Source organism: Rattus norvegicus, chromosome 14, assembly GCF_021556685.1.
Source record: "Rattus norvegicus strain SHRSP/BbbUtx chromosome 14, alternate assembly SHRSP_T2T, whole genome shotgun sequence".
Taxonomy (NCBI): domain Eukaryota; kingdom Metazoa; phylum Chordata; class Mammalia; order Rodentia; family Muridae; genus Rattus; species Rattus norvegicus.
The window spans coordinates 107,964,058-107,987,499 of NC_141547.1; the positions used below are offsets into that span (position 1 = coordinate 107,964,058).

Here is a 23,442-nt window from a genome sequence, read left to right on the forward strand (position 1 = left end):
ATGAGAGCTGATATACTGGTATACACCCTTAATTCTAGCACTTGGAAGGCATAGACAAGATAATCTCTGAGAGCTGAAAGCCAGCTCATCTACATATGGCTATATAGTGAAATTCTGTCTTAAGGAGAAAAAAAGGGTAAACAACTAACATACTTATTGTTATCTATAAAGAACAAGTCTTTATTTATTCATGTATATTAGTACTCTATTTGCATGTATGCCTGCATGACAGAAGAGTAATCAGATCTCATTATAGATGGTTGTGAGCCATCAAGTGGTTGCTGGGAATCGAACTCAGGACCTTTGAAACAACAAACAGTGCTCTTAACCACAGAACCATCCCTCCAGCCCAGGAATCAGTCTGAAAAGAAAAAAATTACTAGCTTTTAAAATGTGAAAATGGTATGCAATCTCTCAGTTCTCACCATGAACGGTCATAATGAATATGCTAAATCACTAAAACATTTGTATATCTTTTGGTCAAATTATTTCTTAAATTATTAATTCTCATAAAAAATTATACATAGGGCATTTTGACCATATTATCCTCTTCTTCAAACCCCTATTAAGTCCAGCCAAACCTCCTTTGTGTCATCTTTTTTAAAAAAAAAAACCCACATGCAATTTGTGCTACCATATAAACTTGGATGTGTGGTCAGCCACTGGAGCATAAAATTGACCAAATTCTGTTAAGATTAATTTCTGCTCATATCTGAAAGCTCACTGGGGCTGCTTTCCCCTAACTAGAGACAGGATTGTGACTTGCAGGTCCCCTGAGCCAGTGAAGGTCATCAACTCTAAAACAGAGTGCATCCAACACAACACAGGCCTTGCTTTCCTGTGACCACCCATTCCTGCCATCATTTATCACAGCACTATGCTACACTCTACAACATAAAATACATATGCAGTTTTCTTTCATTTGCACTTGAGCACTCTATCAAAAAGGAGATTTGCTAGTTAGTTACGTTATCAATCACTCAGCAGAGAGCAGAAACATTGTTCATTAATTTGGTAATGAGTTGTGTGTGGGTGATAATGAGAATTCAGAGTAATAAATTGTCCTAAAAGAACTCAACACTATACAAAAATTTTTTCAATATAAAACATGTAGCATTCAATTTACAGCTGTATTTCTTTGCTGTAATTACAAAAGTGATAATCCAAGAGAAAAACTAGTCCATTCAGAGGAATTCCAGAGGTAAATGGCGGGTTTTGTCCAGCATAAACAGTATACGATCAACAAGCAGGAAATACTCCAGTTCTATACCAGTTACATGCACATGAATTTGATTCAAGTTTTACTTATAATAATTAACACCACTGGGTGCTGTGTTATTATTTCTTCCTTGTTTTCTGGCTTAACTACAGAGCTCACAACCTCCCATTTCAAGTCCTTGGGTTCAGATGTCCTTTGGAGGTCACTTAGATTTTAGAAAGGTTCATGTAGACTGTTTTAAGGAGTTTCTAAATGTACTGGCTGGGGTAGCATCTTCCACGAAAAGCAGTATTTATTTGCAGTAAAGCAAACAACACATTATTTCCATGAAGAGACTGAAGGCTATCCAAACTCACATCAGGTCCCTGGATTTGGTTCTACCTCCAAATAGTTTACTAAAGACATCTGAATTTTCAGTGTTTTGGATTTTAGAATCACAGGTAAGGGATTTCCTAACAGCCTGACATATTTTATGACCAGGATACTCTTTAATTTTTAACAAAGGAACATCTCAGATTTTCAGTATTGAATGTACCTGACTCGGAGGACGATGAAAGAGCCGTCTTTCATGCCCAGGGCCAACTGAGATCCATCTGGGCTGAAGGATACACTACGGACTGCTTCCTCCATATTGCAGCGGGCAATCAAAGCATGGTCTGCCAAACTCCACAGCCTAAGAAGAGAGCAGAATGAAGACCAAATCAACCTGTCAGCTATCTGCCAGCCCAGGGGAGGAAAGCCTGCTCTTCACACTGACAACAGTAAAGAACATGGTAACCTCACACCCGCATCCTTCACCAGGGCCTGTTAGAAAACCTGTGAAAAGTGTTTTGTCTATCTTTGGGCCACTTTTATCATTTGAAAAACTCAGCAAGAAATATGAGGTGAAATTACATTTACCAAGATTTTGAGACCCACAGACCAGAAGATATAACACTACTTTGCAAAATGTCTTCTTTTTGAAAATTAGAGTTGTCCGGTATTTATGCCAATGTCTGTTAACCGTGCTTCAAGAGCAGGAACTGATAGTGCTGTGTCTTAATTAGGGGGGTTACTATTGCTGTGATGAAACACCACAACCAAAGAAACTTGGAGAGGAAAGGGTTTGTTCAGTTTGTTCCACATCACTGTCCATCACTGAAGGGAGTCAGGATAGGAACCGAAGCAGGGCAGAAACCTGCAAGCAGGAGCTGATGTAGAGGCCATGGAGGGGGGCTGCTTACTGGCCCGCTTACATAGGCTGCTCAGCCTGTTTTCTTATAGAACCCAGGACCACCAGCCCAAGGATAGCAGCACCCTCCTTGGCCTGGATCACTAATACATCACTAATTAAGAAAACACCTTATAGCTGAATCCTATGGAGGCATGTTCTCAATTGAGGCTCCTTCCTCTCCATAGCCTGAGTCAAGTTAACAAAATAGCTGCCAGGACACCGTTAGTTTCACTTACACATTCATAAAAAGTTCCAAGTAGATGGTACTTAAGCATATGTAGACAGAGACACACATCACATTTGCTGGCTTCCCTGGGGTGTGAGAGGAGGTATCTGATATGAGAACAGTGATATCTCTTGGACAGCCCTAGAATTTACTCATGGTTATCATTTGAAAGTCCCAGACCTGTACTGATGGCCCACTATTTATAGATCAATCCTTCCTGCTGCTGGTAGCAAAAAAGTACAGCTTCTGGTGGAGGCAAAGCACAGTTCACAGAGCTTTGGGCAAAACTACTGTAGGGTTCCTAGCTCCAGACATTTAACCCAGCTACCCCAAGTTCAGTGAACCCAGAGGAAGTATGTACAATATGCAAATAACAGCTTTTGTGTTAGTTGTAGTTGTGGCCTTTGATCTCTGTAAGGGATTATTTTATGATGGTGGTTGTGATAGTGGTGGTGGTGGTGATGATGATGATGACGACAGTGATGATACATGCTGAATTGATTCTTGCCTTCCTCCATGTGGCTTCTAAGCACTGAGCAGGTCATCAGAACTGATAGCAGATGTCTCTACTTGCTGAGTTATTTATCTGGCCCTGTGAAGGCTTTCTTAAGATGGTCTTCTGTTTACACACAATGTCTGCTAGAAGGACCAAGAATGTGCAGTTCTGAAACAAATGTAAGTACCAAGTAGCAGTTTCCTTAAGTGCACTCAGCCATCTGGAAGGGTGAGGAGCTTCGTGGTGAGTGCCTGTCTAGTCCCTCAGGAAACCTTCAGTCTTCAGCCCAAAGCTGAGGATAGTCTCTCAAAACTTCATCCATTTTTCATGACACCGTGCCATCTTCAGCCTTATGCTATTTTTAAACAATGTAAATTTTCCTTCAGCAGGACGAGACAATGCTACTCTCTAGTCAGTTGTACTGTCTCCCTAAAGCTTCTAAGTTTATCTCTAGAAAGCATGGATTCTACCCTTCTTACTTCAAAGTTCTGCAAAAATACACTCAGATGTTTCATCAAACTAATTGCCGAAAAAAAGAGTACTACAGATTCCGCCAGCTGGAGTTCCTCAGCCATGTTTATAACTCTGAGAATTAACACTAAAATATAAAAATCAAGGACTTTCATGAACTCTTTCCCTTGGATGGGTAAGAACTGGTCACAGGAACTTGGTTAATTTTGGGCACTGTTTTGGCTGCTTTGAAGGTGCTCAGAGTAACAAAAAAACATGAAAACAAAGTCAAGAGATGTATATGGCAACTAAACATTCATGTTGCCTATGAATAACTATTTCTACCCAGGCTGAAATTAATGAGGTTTATACATTTGGTAGGAACTAAAACATGGAATTGAGCATCTCATGCTTTGAGAACTACATGAACCTATAGAGTAAGTGGGGGAAAAGCAGGGGCCTTTATCATAGTTTACATGGTTCTATAGTTTCATAGTTTTCTAAAGAATAATAGAAACAATAATCCATCAATAGATGATTACTCTCAATCTTCCTTGTTGTTGAGTGCTTTAAGTTTATTAAACACATTGCAGTCTGAAATGAATGTAACAGTTGTCAGGATACTGGAGGCTTGCTTAATTTGATGATTTTACCCAATATTGTACTTTTAAAGAATAGAGAACCATTCAAGTCTGAACATTGTCTCAGAAATTAACATTCTTCTTTGTTTGATGACAATGTTTAAATTCCAGTTTCAGAATTTACAAAAAAGAAATAATTACCTCATGTGTTGAAGACAACTTTAAAATCAGGGCTGAAGGTCTTATGAAGAATGAAAGTCGCTAATTAAATACTAAAATGACCTAGCAATCCCCCTACAGGAGGGCAAGTACATGAATGGGAAAGAAATCTTGTCTTACCAGAGAGTAGTGTGTTGGGCTCTTCTCTTGAACTAAAAAGACAACTGGAAGACAGTCTAAGTGGTACTCACACATTTTCATTTTTGAAAAGATTTTCATGACTTTAAATGGAGCCAAAAAAGATAACAACATGCTAAGAAGCCAACTAACAGCTAGCTAAACACCCTAGCTTCCATTTAGAAAGTGTGTGTGCCTATGCTGTGGTTTATCCTTAAACCGCAAACATATTTGAGCAAAAGAAATGTGACCCCCCAGGAAGTCCATGAGGGTATAATGGAGCCTCACCTGACAGAGCGGTCATCACTGCCTGTCACAGCCAGAGGCTTCTTAGGGTGCAAGGCCAGAGCCCAGAGTTCCCCCTCGCAGTGGCCCTGAAGGATGAGCATTGGCTTATCCCGCTCTCGAACAATGACTTCAAATATCTCACTGTCCTGGGTTCCTGCTAGAAGGCGGTCAGCTTTCCAGCACACACTCCGAATAGAGAGGCCTGATGAAGAGCAAAGAAAGCATTTATTCACACCATCTACACACAAAACCAGCACCCAAAGTGAGTACCTTTCACTAAGCTAGCATCTGATGCCACACATTTGTGCAAGGCCCAAAGGTGTAGAATCCATTCCACCTGTTAGTCGATGGTGCTTTTGCAAGTTGAATGTTGTTGCTACAGTGAACACCATGTCTTATTCAGGAAAACTATATGTTTTTACTGCTTAATTTAAGAACTACATCTAAAATAGTAGAGCAATCAGACATTATGAAAACTGACCCTCAGTGAACCTCATCTCCATTCCTGTCTGCACCTCTACTGAGGCAGATTGACATATCTGTCCCTCTATCCACTCCACAGTTTGCAGGTCTCTCAGGAGATCTACTGTAACCAGGGATACAGGTGAGACCCCTGCCCAAATAACTGCCCAAGCTGGGACCCCCATGGAGCCCAGCAGACAGGGGAACCCTCCCCTCTGTGCAAACCCCATCTCTCTTCCAGTCTACACCTCCACCAGAGCAGATCAGTATGCCTCCTCCTCTTTCACATCCCCACACTCTACCAGTCTCTCAGGAGGTCTTCCATAACCAGGGACACAATCTGCCTATCTCTCAGGAGGTCTGTCATAACCAGGTCACCAGAGGACTGCCCTAACCTAGTTACACAGGAGACTATTCTAACCAGGGACACAGGAGGTTCCCCTAACAAGAGACTGAACAGCCTGCCTCCCAGGAGGCCTGTTCTAACCCATGTCACAAAGTGCTACTTGCCTCCAAGGAGGCAGGCTCCAGTCAGAGACATCCAGTTAACACTAGAGATAACCAGATGCCAAGAAGCAAGAGTGAGAGCATAAGCAACAGAAATAAATATATTTTGGCACCACCAGAACCCAGTTCTCCTACCACAGCAAGCCCTAGATACCCCAACACACCTGAAAAGCAAAATGCTGACATAAAGGCCCATCCCATGAAGATAATAGAGGCCTTTAAGGAGGATATAAATAATTCACTTAAAGAAATAACAGGAAAACACAGTAGAAGACCTTAAAGAGGGAATAAATAAATCCCTTAAAGAAATACAGGAAAACATGATCAAACAGGTGAAGGAATTGAACAAAATGGTCTAAGACCTAAAAAGGAAATAGAAACAATAAAGAAATCATGTACGGAGGCAACACTAAAGATGAAAAACTTAGGAAAGAGATCAGGAGGTATAGAAGACACCATAGATAATATTAACACATCAGTCAAAGAAAATACAAAGTGTAAAAACTTCCTAACCTAAAACATCCAGGAAATTCAGGACACAATGAAAAGACTAAAACCTAAGAATAACAGACATAGAAGAGATTGAAGATTCCCAGTTCAACAGACCAGAAAACATCTTCAACAAAATCATAGAAATAAACTTCCCCACCTGAAAGTAAGAGATGGCCATAAAAGTGCAAGAAGCCTACAAAATACCAAATAGATTGGGTCAGAAAAGAAAATCCTCTCATCACATAACAATCAAAACATTAAATGCACAGAACAATAAAGAATATTAAAAACTGTAAGGGGGGCAGGGAAGAGAGAGGCAAAGATTAAAACAGAGACTGAAGGAACACCCATTCAGAGTCTGCCCCACATGTGGCCCATACATATACAGCCACTCAATTAGACAAGATGGATGAAGCAAAGAAGTGCAGACTGACAGGAGCCGGATGTAGATCGCTCCTGAGAGACACAGCCAGAATACAGCAAATACAGAGGTGAATGCCAGCAGCAAACCACTGAACTGAGAATAGGACCCCCGTTGAAGGAATCAGAGAAAGAACTGGAAGAGCTTGAAGGGGCTCGAGACCCCATATGTACAATAATGCCAAGCAACCAGAGCTTCCAGGGACTAAGCCACTACCTAAAGACTATACATGGACTGACCCTGGACTCTGACTTCATAGGTAGCAATGAATATCCTAGTAAGAGCACCAGTGGAAGGGGAAGCCCTGGGTCCTGCTAAGACTGAACCCCCAGTGAACTAGACTGTGGGGGGAGGGCGGCAAGGGGGGGAAGGTTGGGAGGGGAACACCCATAAGGAAGGGGGGGGGGAGGGGGATGTTTGCCCGGATACCGGAAAAGGGAATAACACTCGAAATGTATATAAGAAATACTCAAGTTAATAAAAAAAAAAAACTGTAAGGGGAAAATGCCAAGTAACATATAAAGGCAGACCTATCAGAATCACACCAGACTTAACAACAGAGACACTAAAAGTCAAAACAGCCTGGACAGAGGTCATGCAGACCCTAAGAGAATACAAATGCCAGCTCAGATTACTATACCATACCAAACACTCAATCATCATGGATGGAAAAACCAAGCTATTCCATGACTAAATCAAATTTAAACAATATCTATCTACTAATGCAGGCCTACAGAGGTTACTAGAAGTAAAACTCCAATGCAAGGAGACTGCCTATGCCCAAGAAAACACAAGAAATTAATCATCTCACAACAAACACAAAAGAAGAAAAGCACACATAAATATCACCTCCAACAACAACAGTCACTGGTCTTTAATATCTCTCAGCATTAATGGACTCTATTCCCTAATAAAAATACATAGGCTAACAGACTGGATATGCAAGCAGGAACCAGCATTTGGCTGCATACAAGAAACACACCTCAGTGACAAAGACAGAAATAACCTCAAAGTAAAAGGCCAGAAAAAAGTTTTCCAAGCAAATAGTCCCAACAAACAAGATGGAGTATTCTAGTATCCAATAATATAGACTTTTAATCAAAAGTTATTAAGAGAGATGGGTAAGAACAGTTCATACTCATAAAAGGAAAATTCCATCAAGATGAAGTCTCAATTCAGAACATCTATGACCCAAATGCAAGGGCACACACATTTATAAAAGAAACTTTAATAAAGCTCAAAACACACATTGAACCCCACATAATAATTTTGGGAGAATTCAACACTCCACTCTCATGAATGGACAGGTCATTGAAACAGAAACTAAACACAGTGAAACTAATAAAAGTTATGAGCCAAATGGATTTAGCAGATATCTATAAAACATTTCACCCAAAAGAAGAGAATATACCTTCTTCTCAACACATCATGATATTTTCTCCAAAATTGATCATATAATCAAATACAAAACAAGCCTCAACTGATACAAGAAGATTGAAATAACCTGTGCATCCTATCAGATCACCACAGACTAAGGCTAGACTTCAATAACAATAAAAAACAACAGAAACCCCACATACACATGTAAACTGAACAATTCTCTACTCGACAATAATTTGGTCAGAGAAGAAACAAAGAAAAAAATTAAAGACTTTCAAATTCAATGAAAATGAAGACACAGCATTCCCAAACTTATGGGACACAAAGAAAGCAGTGCCAAGAGAAAAATTTTATAGCACTAAATTCCTTCATAGAAAAATTGAAGAGATCCTACACTAGCAAGTAACAGCACACCTGAAAGCTCTAGTGCAAAAAGGAGCAAACACACCCAAGATGAGTAGAGAGTAGGAAATGGTCAAACTCAGGGCCTAAATCAACCAATTAGAAACAAAGAGAATGATACAAAGAATCAATAAAACCAAGAGCTGATTCTTTAGAAAATCAACAAGATAAACTCTTAGCCAGACTAACTAAAGGGCACAGAGACAGTATCCAAATCAACAAAATCAGAAATGAAAAGGGATACAGACACTGAGGAAATTAAAAGACTCGTCAGCTCTTAATACAAAACCCTGTACTCAACAAAACTGGAAAATCTAGATGAAATGGATGATGTTCTTGACAGATATCACATACAAAAGTTAAATCAAGATCAAGTAAACTATATAAACAGTCCCATTACCCCTAAGGAAATAGAAGCAGTCATTAACAACCTCCCATCCAAAAAAAAAAAGGCAGGGCCAGATGGTTTTAGTGCAGAATTCTACCAGAACTTCAAAAAGATCTAATACCAATACGTCTCAAACTACTGCCCAAAATACAAACAGAAGGACTTTTTTTTATCAATTTCACTTATGAATATCTATATAAAAATACTAATAAAACTCTAGCAAACAGAATCCAAGAACACATCAAAGCCATCATTCACCATGATCAAATAGGCTTCATCTTAAAGATGCAAGGATGGTTCAATATATGAAAATCCATGAATGTAATCCACCTTGTAAACAAACTCAAAAGTTGCATAATCATCTTATAAGATGCTGAAAAAGCATTTGACAAAACTTAACATCCCTTCATGTTAAAAATATTAGATCAGGAATTCACAGCACATACCTAAACATAATAAAAGCAATATACAGCAAATCAACAGCCAGCATCAAATTTAGTGGAGAGAAACTTGAAGCAATCCCACTAAAATCAGGGACAAGACAAGACTGCCTATTTAGATAACCAAAAGACACCAAAGGGATACAAATTGGAAAAAAATTAGTCAGGGTGATATAATAGTATACATACGAGATGACAGAATTTCTACCAGAGAACTTCTACAGCTGATAAACAACGTCAGCAAATTGCTTTATATAAAATTAATTCAAACAAATAAGTAGCCTTCCACTATACAAAGGATAAATGGGCTGAGAAAGAAAATAGGGAAACAACACCCTTCACAATGGCCACAAAATATAACATATCTGGGTGTAACCCTAACCAAACAAGTGAAGGATCTATATGACAAGAATTTCAAGTCCCTGAAGAAAGAAAAAAGACCTCAGAATATGGAAAGATCTCCTATGCTCATGGATCTGTAGGATTAACATAATAAAAGTGCCATTTTACCAAAACCAATCTATAGATTCAATGCAATCCACATCAAAATTCCAACACAATTCTTTACAGATATGGAAAGAGCAATTCTCAATTTCATATGGAAAAATAAAAAGCCCAGGATAGCAAAAACAATTCTCAATAATAAAAGAACTTCTGGGGGAATGACTATCCTTGACCTCAAGTTGTACTACAAAGCAATAGTGGTAAAAAGCACATGCTGTTGGTACAGAGACAGACAGGTAGATCAATGGAAAAGGATTGACCCAGAAATGAATCCACACACCCATGGACACTTGATCTTTGACAAAGAAACCAAAGCCATACAGTGGGAAAAAAGAAAGCATCTTCAACAAATGGTGGTGGTGTAACTGGCAGTCTACATATAGAAGAATCCAAACTGATCCATATTTATCACCTTGTATAAAGCTCGAGTTCAAGTGGATCAAGGACATCTACATAAAACCAGATACAGTGAATTTAATAGAAGAGAAAGTGGGAAATAGCCTCAAATGCAATGGCACAGGGGAAAACTCCCTGAACAGAACACCAATGGCTCAGGCTATAAGAACAACAATTGACAAATAGAACATCATGAAACTGAAAAGCAACGGACACTGTCAACAGGACAAAATGGAAACCTACTGATTGGGAAAGATCTTCACTAACCCTACATCCAATGGAGGTCTAATATCCAAAATATACAAAGTAATCAAGAAGTCAGTCTCCAGAAAACCAAATAACCCAATTAAAAAATGGGGTACAGAGCTAAACAGAGAATTCTCAACAGAGGAATACCAAATGGCTGAAAAGCACTTAAACAAATGTTCAACATCCTTGGTCATCAGAAAAAATGCAAATCAAAATGATCCTGAGAGTCCACTTCACACCAATCAGAATGTCTAAGACCAAGAACTCCATAGATAGTACATGTTGGCAAGAATGTGGAGAAAGAGGAACACTCTTCCATTGCTGGTGGAATTGCAAACTGGTACAACCACTCTGGAAATCAATCTGGGTGTTCCTCAGAGAAACAGAAATAGATCTACCTGAAGACCGATCCTATACCACTTCTGGTAATATACCCAAAAGATGCTCCACTATACCACAAGGACACATGTTCCACTATGTTCATAGCAGCCTTATTTGTCAAAGCCAGAACCTGGAAACAACCCAGATGTTCCTCTACTGAAGAATATATAAGAAAATATGGGTCATTTACACAATGGAATACTACTTAGCTGTTAAAAACAAAGACATCATGAATTTTGCAGGCAAATTGATGGAACTAGAAAATATCATCCCTGTGTGAGGTAACCCACTCACTGGTAAGTGGTTATTAGCCAAAATGTTCAGAACATCTATGAGACAACTTACAGACTGTAGGAAGCTTAACAGGAAGGAGGATAACTCATATGAAAGTATTATGGGAGGCTGAGGAGGAGAGGGACTCTTCCATGGGCGGGAGAGGGGATGGGGAGGGGAAAACAGAGGCAGAATCATGTATGAGGGATGGGAGACAGGAGAGAAGTCCAGAGGACCAGCAGGGTGAATTGAAATATGCAGCAGTGTGGGGTTGGGGAGGGGGGAACTCCTAGAAAATCTCAGAGGCCTTGGATGGAAGAGGCTACCAGGACTCAATGGTGATGACATTAGCCAAATGCCCAACAGTGGGGAGATGGAGCCTGAAGAGACCACCTCCAGTAGATAGACGTGGCCCCCAGTTGAGGCAAGGAACCACCCACCCACCTTCCAACTTTTTGACCCAAAATTGCTTCAGTCTAAAGGAAATGGAGGGACAAAAATAGAGCAGAGACTGAGAGAAAGGATTCCCAGTGACTAACCCAGCTTGGGATCCATCCCATGCACCCCAAACTCTGACACAATTACTGATGCCATATTGTGCTTTCAGACAGGAGCCCGGCATGGTTGTCCTCTGAGAGTCCCTAGCAGCAGCTGACCGAGACAAATATAGATACTTATGGTCAACCATTAGATTGAGGTTAGTAACACCTATGGAAGAGACTGGGAAAGGACTGAAGGAGCTGAGGGGGATTACCACCTCATAAGAACAACAAGAGTGTTAACTAACCCAGATCCCTCAGAGCTCCCAGAGACTAAGCCAACCAAGAAATACATGGGCTTGTCTGTGCCACACCCCCACTCCCACTTCCACCCCCACTCCTGACCCTCATCCCCACCCCCGGCACATGGTTAGAAGAAGAGGACTGGCCAAGTGGGGCAACTGGTGGAATGTTAATAAATAAAATAATTAAAATTTAAAAAAGAAAAAAAAGGAAAAAGAAACCTGACCCTCCATGAACTCTGGCTTCTTTGGTCCACTCAATTCCTAACTGAGTTTGTTATGTATTGATGTATGCAGTGAATTGTTTCACAGCTGAGTTAGAAAGACAAGGAAATTTCATTTTCCTAACTCTCCAGAAAAAAGTCTGTAATATACTCTGCAACCTCAGTTCCCTTCACATCTGTGCTGTACTGCACCAGAAGCTCTAGACACAGGATTCACTCCTGCTTTAGACCTGATTAGTCAGACGCCTAGAGGTCAATACATTGCTCTATGAGGGTCAGAAGTAGTATATACATATATTATATATGATACATATTTTAGACTATAATAATGAAGATCATGTAATTTGTCATCTAATTTAAATCTCTTTGAAAGAAAAAGGAAGCGGTAAAAACAATTAAGTTTAATATTTAAAAAATACACATTTCTAAAAATAGTTTTATTATGCTGAAAGATCTAATAAATAATTATATCAAAAAGTTTCAAAAAGGGCTGGAGAGATAGCTCAGTGATTAAGAGCACTGACTGCTCTTCCAGAGTTCCTGAGTTCAAATCCCAGCAACCACATGGTGACTCACAACCATCTGTAATGGGATCTGATGCCCTCTTGTAGTGCTTGCCAATCTTGTGATTTAATTGATAAGTGAAAGTTTTTTCAATACTACAAAAGCTACATCAGATGCCCTCTTTTTAAATTTTATTTTTCTTGGATATTTTAGGTATTTACATTTCAAATGTTATCTCCTTTCTCCCCTATCCCATACCCCCTCCCTGCTCCCATGCTTCTATGAGAATACTCCCACTCCCATCCACCCACTCCTACCTCAATGCCCAGACCTTCCCAAACACCGGGGAAACAAGCCTTCACAGGACCAAGGGTTTTTCTTCCTATTGATGCTGAACAATGCCATCTTCTGCTACATATGTGACTGGAGTCATGGGTACCTCCATAGGTTGATAGTTTAGTCCCTGGAACCTCTAGTGGGGTCTGGTTGGTTGATATTGTTGTTCTTCCTATGGTATTGCAAACCCCTTCAGCTCTTTCAGACTTTTCTCTAACCTCTCCATTGAATTCAATGGTTAGCTGCAGTCATCCTCATCTGTATCAGTAGGACTCTGGCAGAGCCTCTCAGAAGACACTCATATCTGGCTCCTGTCAGCAAACAATTCTTGGCATCACCAATAGTGATTGGGTTTGGAGGTAGAATATGGGATGGATCACCAGGTTGGGGCAGTATCTGGATGACCTTTTCTTCAGTCCCTGCTCCACTTTGTCCCTGTAATTCCTCCTGTTAGTATTTTGCTTATCCTTCTAAAAAGGAATGAAGGATCCACATTTTGGTCTTCCTTTTTCTTGAGGATCATATGATCTGTGAAATTTTCTTAGGTATTCCAAGCTTTTGGGCTAATATTCACTTATTAGTGAGTTCATATAATGTGTTCTTTTGTGACTGGATTACCTCACTCAGGATATTTCTAGCTCCATCCATTTGCCCAAGAATTTCATGTAGTCATTGTTTTTAATAGCTGAGTAGTAGTCCATTGTGTAAATGTACCACATTTTCTGTATCCTTTCTTCTGTTGAAGGACATCTGGGTTGTTTCCTATTTCTGGCTATTATAAATAAGCCTGCTATGAACATAATGGAACATGTGTCCTTGTTATATATTGGAGCATCTTTTGGGTATATGCCCAGGAGAGGTATAGCTGGGTCCTCAGGTAGTACACTGTCCAATTTTCTGAGGAACCTCCAGACTGCTTTCCAGAGTAGTTGTACTAGCTTGCAATCCCACCAACACTGGAGGAATGTTCCTCTTTCTCCACATCCTTGCCAGCATCTACTGTCGCCAGAGTTCTGATCTTAGCCATTCTGACTGGGGTGAGGTGGAAATCTCAGGGGTTTTTTTTATTTGCATTTCCCTGATGACTAGGGATGCTGAACATTTCTTTAGGTGCTTCTCAGCCATTCCATATTCCTCAGTTGAGAATTCTTTTTTAGCTCTTTAGCCCATTTTTAATAGTATTAGTTGATTCTTGGGAGTCTAACTTCTTGAGTTCTTTGTATGTATTAAATATTACCCTTTGCCTTACAGAAGCTGTGATGGTTTGCATATGCTTGGCCCAGGGAGTGGCACTATTAGAAGGTATGGCCTTGTTGGAAGAAGTATGTCATTGTGGGCATGGGCTTGGAGACCCTCCTCCTAGCTGCCTGAGGATGCTCAGTCTATTCGTGGCTTCCTTTGGATGAAGATGTAGAACTCAGCTCCTCCTGCACCATGCCTGCCTAGATGTTGCGATGCTGTGATGCTGCCATGCTCCAACCTTGATGATAATGGAATGAACCTCTGAACCTGTAAGCCAGCCCCAATTAAGGATTATCCTTTATAAAACTTACATTGGTCATGGTGTCTGTTCACAGCAATAAAACACAAAGACAGAAGCTTTGCAATTTTATAAAGTCCCATTTGTTGATTCTTGATCTTAGAGCATAAGTCATTGGTGTTCTGTTCAGGAAAATTTCCCCAGTGCCTATACATTCCAGGCTCTTCCTCACATTCTCTTCTATTAGTTTCATTGTATCTGATTTTATGTGGAGGTCTTTGATTCTCTTGAACTTGAGCTTTGTACAAGGCTATAAGAATGGTTTGGTTTGCATTCTTCTACATGCTGACCACCAGTTGAACCAACACCATTCGTTGAAAATGCTGTATTTTTTCCATTGGATGGTTTTAGCTCCTTTGTCAAAGATCAAGTGACCATAGGTGTGTGGGTTCATTTCTGTGTCTTCAATTTTATTCCATTGATCTATCGGCCTGTCTCTGTACCAATACCATGCAGTTTTCATCACCATTGCTCTGTATTACAGCTTGAGATCAGGCATGGTGATTCCGACAGAGTATTTTTTTATTGTTGAGAATAGTTTTCACTATCATTGGTTTTTTTTGTTATTCCAAATGAATTTGCAAATTGCTTTCTAACTCTATGAAGAAATTAGTTGGAATTTTGGTGGGGATTGCATTGAATCTGTAGATTGCTTTTGGCAAGATGGCCATCTTTAATATATTAATCCTGCCAATCCATGAGCATAGGAGATCTTTCCATCTTTTTTTTTATTGTAGAGGTTTTATTTTTACCTATGTCAGCATCACCGTTACATAAATAGAATAAGCAATAATACGTCCATTAGTGAAAGTCACAGAATGTCTAATTTCGTATTGTTTTGACCACTTTTTTTGATTTATGCTATTTATTTATTTTTTTGAATTTAGAGAATACTTTATTAGTTTTTGTAATCAAACCCACGTAGATAAGACCTTACATATTTAATACAGTGTGTTACCCCTGTACAAATGGAAAAAACTTAAGTTCAACATTTCTAGACCAATATGGCTGTTAATTTCTGTACAGTGCCAACTCAACACAGTAAACGGGGATACTTTTTTCCAAAGTTGACAGCACAGCTAAAGTTTCAAAAAATTCAAATTATATATCTGTATATATATATTTATATTTATATAAAAAGACCAATAATAGCAGTGTGTTATGCATCAACAGCAGCAACAGCTTTTCCAGGTTCTGCAGTCATCTGAACAAAACTGTAGAGACATCCAGCACACTCCATTAAAAAAAAAAAAGTAAAAAAAACAAAACCCGAGAAAACAGCACAGTTCTGTTACTCTTGTGGTACCTGGCACCATTTTTTTTTTAAAATTAGCTTCTCAATCATCATCTGGAAAGAAAACATTCTGAGCAACATCATTAAAAACAGCTCTGATAAAGCACGGTCACTACTACGTATCATAAAGCAGGTACAAGCTATTTTACATCCACAGAGGTATGATACAGTACTGTCCTACATCTATAATACTAGAGGATACAATTTAAAAGGCATTATTTGAGACTTGATTCTACTTTTCCAGCAGAGGGCCCAAAGGATGGTGTGACACAGCTTTGTAAAGAAACATACTCTAGACAGGATTTCCTTTCACTAGTGGCACAGTTCTAAGGATTCATTCTCTCCATGAATGTCAGCTAAAACCGTTATTAAAAAAATGAAATATCCCTAAAACAAAACCGTATAACCACCGGATTCACATGAAGATGACCTAGTGGAGACAAGCTGGACCTCACCTTACCAACAAGCTATCAAATCTGTTATGTTTAAACAGTGAGACCTCCAAGGAAGGAGATGCCAAGTAGTGCTTCAAAGCTTCGGACCACAGTCAAACACAGCATCCTTTTCAACAGAAGCAGAAGCTCATCTGAATATGCTCAAGGATGCTGACATCAACATTTAATCATCTCCTCACTCATCCAGGAAGAAGGGGAGATCAGTTACTACTGTACTTTATTGTGTTCAACCAAATCACCATGTTACAAAAATAGCAAGCTGCCATAATAAAAAATAAGGCTCCTCTATCCAGCACCAGATAGCATCATTTTACTTTCAAGACTAGAAATTGCACACTTGTATATAAACCAACCGAAGATGAGGATTGAGAGTTCATCTTGGTGGATTTTTCCTTTGATGAATATGAAGTGTCCTTCCTTATCTTTTTTGATGACTTTTAATTGAAAATTGATTTTATTTGATATTAGAATGGCTACTCCAGCTTGCTTCTTCTGACCATTTGCTTGGAAAGTTGTTTTCCAGCCTTTCACTCTGAGGTAATGTCTGTCTTTGTCTCTGAGGTGTGTTTCCTGTAGGCAGCAGAATGCAGGGTCCTCATTGCGTATCCAGTTTGTTAATCTATGTCTTTTTATTGGGGAGTTGAGGCCATTGATGTTGAGAGATATTAAGGAATAGTGATTATTGCTTCCTGTTATATTCATATTTGGATGTGAGGTTATGTTTGTGTGCTTTTCTTCTCTTTGTTTTGTTGCCAAGATGATTAGTTTCTTGCTTCTTCTAGGGTATAGCTTGCCTCCTTATGTTGGGCTTTACCCTTTATTATCCTTTGTAGTGCTGGATTTGTAGAAAGTTATTGTGTAAATTTGGTTTTGTCATGGAATATCTTGGTTTCTCCATCTATGTTAATTGAGAGTTTTGCAGGATACAGTAACCTGGGCTGGCATTTGTGTTCTCTTAGGGTCTGTATGACATCTGTCCAGGATCTTCTGGCCTTCATAGTTTCTGGCGAAAAGTCTGGTGTGATTCTGATAGGTCTGCCTTTATATATTACTTGACCTTTTTCCCTTACTGCTTTTAATATTCTTTCTTTATTTTGTGCGTTTGGTGTTTTGACTATTATGTGACGGGAGGTGTTTCTTTTCTGGTCCAATCTATTTGGAGTTCTGTAGGCTTCTTGTATGTCTATGGGTATCTCTTTTTTTAGGTTAGGGAAGTTTTCTTCTATGATTTTGTTGAAGATATTTACTGGTCCTTTGAGCTGGGAGTCTTCACTTTCTTCTATACCTATTATCCTTAGGTTTGGTCTTCTCATTGAGTCCTGGATTTCCTGTATGTTTTGGACCAGTAGCTTTTTCTGCTTTACATTATCTTTGACAGTTGAGTCAATGATTTCTATGGAATCTTCTGCTCCCGAGATTCTCTCTTCCATCTCTTGTATTCTGTTGGTGAAGCTTGTATCTACAGCTCCTTGTCTTTTCTTTTGATTTTCTATGCCCAGGGTTGTTTCCATGTGTTCTTTCTTGATTGCTTCTATTTCCATTTTTAATTCCTTCAACTGTTTGATTGTGTTTTCCTGGAATTCTTTCAGGGATTTTTGTGTCTCCTCTCTATGGGTTTCTACTTGTTTATTTATGTTTTCCTGGAATTCTTTCAGGCATTTTTGCAATTCCTCTCTGTAGGCTTCTACTTGTTCTCTAAGGGAGTTCTCCACGTCTTTCTTGAAGTCCTCCAGCATCATGATCAAATACGATTTTGAAACTAGATCTTGCTTTTCTGGTGTGTTTGGATATTCCATGTTTATTTAGGTGGGAGAATTGGGCTCCGATGATGCCATGTAGTCTTGGTTTCTGTTGCTTGGGTTCCTGCGCTTGCCTCTCGCCATCAGATTATCTCTAGTGTTACTTTGTTCTGCTATTTCTGACCGTGGCTAGACTGTCCTATAAGCCTGTGTGTCAGGAGTGCTGTAGACCTGTTTTCCTGTTTTCTTTCAGCCAGTTATGGGGACAGAGTGTTCTGCTTTCGGGCGTGTAGTTTTTCCTCTCTACAGGTCTTCAGCTGTTCCTGTGGGCCTGTGTCTTGAGTTCACCAGGCAGGTTTCTTGCAGGGGAAAAGTTGGTCCTACCTGTGGTTCCAAGGCTCAAGTTTGCTCGTGGGGTACTGCCTAAGTCCTCTCCGTGGCGGCAGCAACCGGGAAGATCTGCGCCGCTCTTTCCGGGAGCCTCCGTGCACCAGGGTTCCAGATGGCGTTTGGTGTTTTCCTCTGGCGTCTGGATGTGCGCAGAGTGCAGTCTCTTCTGGTTTCCCAGGCGTGTCTGCCTCTCTGAAGGTTTAGCTCTCCCTCCCACGGGATTTGGGTGCAGAGAACTGTTTATCCGGTCTGTTTCCTTCAGGTTCCGGCGGTGTCTCAGGCACAGGGGTCCTGCCACTCCTGGGCCCTCCCCTACGGGAACCCAGAGGCCTTATACAGTTGCCTTTTGGGCCAGGGATGTGGGCAGGGGTGGGCAGTGTTGGTGGTCTCCTCTGCTCTGCAGCCTCAGGAGTGCCCACCTGATCAGGCAGTGAGTTCTCTCACGGGGTTTGGGAGCAGAGAGCTGCTGCGGGCCGGGATCCGCGGGTGTGGGACTTCCAGTAAACACAGGAAGTGCCCGGTCCTAGAGGAATTTTGCCTCTGTGTGTCCTGAGTTCACCAGGCAGGTTTCTTGCAGGGGAAAAGTTGGTCCTACCTGCGGTTCCAAGGCTCAAGTTTGCTCGTGGGGTACTGCCTAAGTCCTCTCCGCTGTGGCAGCAACCGGGAAGATCTGAGCCGCTCTTTCCGGGAGCCTCCATGCACCAGGGTTCCAGATGGCGTTTGGTGTTTTCCTCTGGCGTCTGGATGTGTGCAGAGTGCAGTCTCTTCTGGTTTCCCAGGCTTGTCCGCCTCTCTGAAGGTTTAGCTCTCCCTCCCACGGGATTTGGGTGCAGAGAACTGTTTATCCGGTCTGTTTCCTTCAGGTTCCGGCGGTGTCTCCCTTTCCATCTTTTGAGACCTTCTTCAATTCCTTTCTTCAGAAACTTGAAGTTCTTGTCATACAGATCTTTCACTTGATTAGTTAGAGTTATACTGAGGTATTTTAATATTATTTGTGGCTATTGTGAAGGTTGTTCTTTCTATAATGTCTTTCTCAGTCCATTTATCCTTTGAGTATAGAAAGGCTACTGATTTGTTTGAGTGAATCTTATATTCAGCCACTTTGCTCAAGTTGTTTATCAGCTGTAGGAGTTCTCTGGTGAAAGTTTTGGAGTCACTTAAGTATACTATCATATCATCTGCAAATAGTGATATTTTGACTTCTACCTTTCAGATTTGTATTTCTTTGATTGCCTTTTTTGTTATTGTTGTTGTTGAATTGCTCTGGCTAGGACTTCAAGCACTATATTGAATAGGTAGGGAGGGAGTGGGCAGCCTTGTCTAGTCCCTGATTTTAAAGGGATTGCTTCAAGTTTCTCTCCATTTAGTTTAATGTTGGATACTGGTTTGCTGTATACTGCTTTTACTATATTTAGTTATGGGCCTTGAATTCCTGATCTTTCCAGGACTTTTATCATAAAGGGGTATTGAATTTTGTCAAATGCATCTAATGAAATGATCATTTTTTTCCTTTGAGTTTTTTTATATAGCAAATTTTTGGATATTGGATTTTTGATGGATTTTTGCATATTGAACCATCCTTGCATCCTTGGGATGAAGCCTACCTACACTCTCCTGAACTCAATTAAGTTGCCACATGAACGAACACATTGATCAAATTGATAAGATATAATTTGCTCATCTAGATAACACAAAATGATGTACACACCTATCTCTTAAGAATAGACATAACAACCTTGTAATTATGCACAAAGAAGAATCTTAACATCTGCAGCTATGTTCTCTCCGCTGCTTTTTTTCTTAGTTCTGGCCTCCTTTGCCTCTCTAAAACTTTTTCTCCCAGCTATCCTTCCTTCTTGTCCAATGACAGGCCTCATTCTATTCTGTATCTGCCTTCACCTGCATAATGACATCAACCTATACTTAATCCTGCCTAATTAAAAAAAACTTTTCTCCAATATAAGCTAAGCACAACTATTATTATTTTGTAATTTAAAAGTATAAAATATACTACTAACACTAAGTCCAACATTTTCTTAGTTTAACAACACATTTAACCACCTATTCCAAGTTTTAAAAGGCTTATAATTTGTTATATCTTGTCTAGCTTATAAACTATCTGATAACTATCTAATTAAATATGTATTCTCAAAGTTAAACAGCCTGACTATAATCAGTCTTCAACCCTGTCAGAAATCTGAGAATCACCAATATGTCTGTAAATATAGAAAGCCTAATATGGCTTCTAGAACTGAGACAGGTTATAGAGACAATATTACTTGTACAGTCCCCTGTCAGCAACACATGAGAGAAAGGCTTCAGCCTTCTGGCCTAGGATCATCTGACAGACTTTTGAAACACAGAATTTTGAAGGGCAGATCACTCTGGCTTGGTAGTAATTATCAGTCAATTATTCTGTAATGTGTCCTTTTCTGAACAGTATTTAGTCTGTAGATGAATTGAGGCAATCTTTGTTAGTGGCTGTCTAGTCACAATACATCACATCACCTGGAGATGGAGATGTTCAGTTTCTTTTTTGAATCCACCAAAGGTGAGTTGTTAGGAGCAGATATGTCTCAACAAAAGATAAATAACATTAAATGTCAGATTTTGTGGATTTCTTAAATTTTTGAAACCCATCTAACTACGTAGGTAATCTAGAATGTCATCTGTTATCTTAATAAATTAATTTGAAAGCACTCTAACAATAAACTTTGAACCATGAATTTTCTATCTGGCCCTTAACTCACATGTTTAATCATCTCAGATTAATTTTTTAGTAGGAATAAAGGACTGGGTATAAAGCCTTGTATACTTAAATGTATTATATAGGCAAAATGCCTATACGCAAGAGTAACAATATTAATTTTAAATTGATAAGAAAATCAAAGAAAATCTAAACTTATATCAAATAAATTCTGTACCAAATTTAAAAGACTATAACTTTAGCTTAGTAACAAATATAAGAATTTCTATCAAATGAGATTATGGCTGTGCAATCAATTCTAACTGATTCCTTCCTAATGAGTTATGACCATTTCAATATTCTCTAGAAAGACAACCTTAGAATAACCACTTTAAGCCTCCCAAATTTTAAGAAATCGGGGTGACAACCCCTCAATAACTTCTCAAAGTTGTAAGTAGACGTTGGAATATCTTTGGGGGGCTAGGGGGTAGGGAAAATGGAACAAATCTTTTAGCCTGATGTGTATCTTGACTGGACCCCGCTGAAAGTCCTTGAGATCAGGAATCCAAGCAGGTACATTCTGCAATATATTTCTCAAAACAAGAGTTTAGAGTTGAGATATTTTTGTTTGATTCTCTTGAATTTAGTTTTTCAGAAGGTCTACTTTTATCAAATCTAATTGGTGTAACTCTGGAAGGTTTCCAAAGCCTAATCACCCTTTTTAAAGACACAAAGACAAAACCTTTCTCCCAAAATACCATGTTCTTTAGTCTGTAACCAGAAAAGATTGTATTTTGCACTTTTTCCCAGAGAAATAATATAATAAGACTCAAAATCATACCCATTATGAAAATTAAAACAATTTTTTTAAAAAGAAGCAAGCTAAACAATTCTGTATAACCCTATTTAGGCTTTTTAATCTGTTGTGCCAGGAAATTAACCCAAAATTCCCATGGAGCCCACATTGAGAGAATATGAGCTTCCTGTTGTGGTAAATATCGAAATTAACCACAAACACTTGCTAACCAGCATCATTGAGCCATATGATATTAGCAGGTTAATTAATAAAAAAATTTAATCACTTTTTATTAATATCAATACCAATAAGTAAGCAACTTGTCAAACTAAGATTTTAGCCCAAAATCAATTTATCTGATAAGCTCTCTACCTGGAGCATCAGACTTTTATTTACTAAGAAGTTCTATAATATATGTCTGTATTCACTTTGCCTGGTGTACAGACTTCTATTTTATAATAACTTTATAACTGGCAATTATCACTCTCTACTTGGAGTCAGTGACTAACTTTCCAAGTTCTGAACCCCAGGTGAAAATCCCATGTGATTTGGATAAACTCTGTACTCACTCCTTCTAACTATAAAAACAAATTTATGTCATTATGCAGGTGACATAAATTTGTCAGGATATAATGAGGCCTGTCATTGGAGAAGAAGGAAGGATGGCCAGGAGAAAAGTTTTAGAGAGGCAGAGGAGGCCAGAGCTAAGAAAAAAAGCAGCGGAGAGAACATGGCTGCAGATGTTAAGATTCTTCTTTGTGCATAGTTACAGGTTGTTATGACTATTTTTAAGAGATAGGTGGGTACAGGATTTCGTGTTATCTAGATGGGCAAATTATATCTTATTAATTCGATCAATGTGATCTTTCATGTGGCAACTTAGTTGAGTTCAAGAGAGTGTATGGTGGCATGACTCACTGGGCCTGCCATGGACTTGGGATGTGTATGCCTAGCATGGTGGAAACCAGTCAAGAGAGCTGTGAGTGAGGGCGGGACAGTCTGACAGGGTGCTGCATTGGAATGGCTCTTGGACAGCTGGTCAGAAAGTATTGGGCACAGTGTGGAGATGCTGAAATAAATTAGCATTAGTTTCAATGGCCCACTGGAGCCAGAACCAGTGAGAGTGTGACTGCGCCAGGGAACCAGTCATGCCCTTTTTTATTATTTACCACGACAATTCTCCACTAAACTCATCTGGTCCTAGGTTTTTTTGGTTGGGAGACTTAATGACTGCTTCTATTTCTTCTATTCTATGGGACTGTTTAGATAGTTCATCTGATCCCAATTTAATTTTGGTACCTGTTATCTGTATAGAAAATTGTCCATTTCACCCAGATTTTCTAGTTTTGTTGAGTACATGCCTTTGTAGTAGGATCTGATGATTTTTGAATTTCCTTAGTTTCTGTTGTTATGTCTCCCTTTTCAGTTCTGATTTTTGTTATTTGGATACTGTCTCTGTGCCCACTGGTTAGTCTGGCTAAGGGTCTAACTATCTTGTTGATTTTCTCACAGAACCAGTTCCTGGTTTTGCTGATTCTTTGTATGGTTATTTTTGTTTCTAATTGGTTGGTTTCAGCTCTGAGTTTGATTATT

At 39.4% G+C, this 23,442-nt stretch overlaps 1 protein-coding gene across 2 annotated transcripts in view; it reads right to left on the reverse strand.

Moving 5' to 3' along the window:
- Nucleotides 1-23,442, reverse strand: part of Eml6 (EMAP like 6) — a 306,117-nt gene that overhangs the window by 129,034 nt on the left and 153,641 nt on the right. For both annotated transcript variants that reach the window (XM_087583666.1, NM_001446977.1), the window contains 2 exon segments: nt 4,810-5,011; nt 1,755-1,892 (listed from right to left, as the gene is read on the reverse strand). In XM_087583666.1, coding sequence (XP_087439792.1) covers nt 1,755-1,892; nt 4,810-5,011 — 340 coding nt within the window.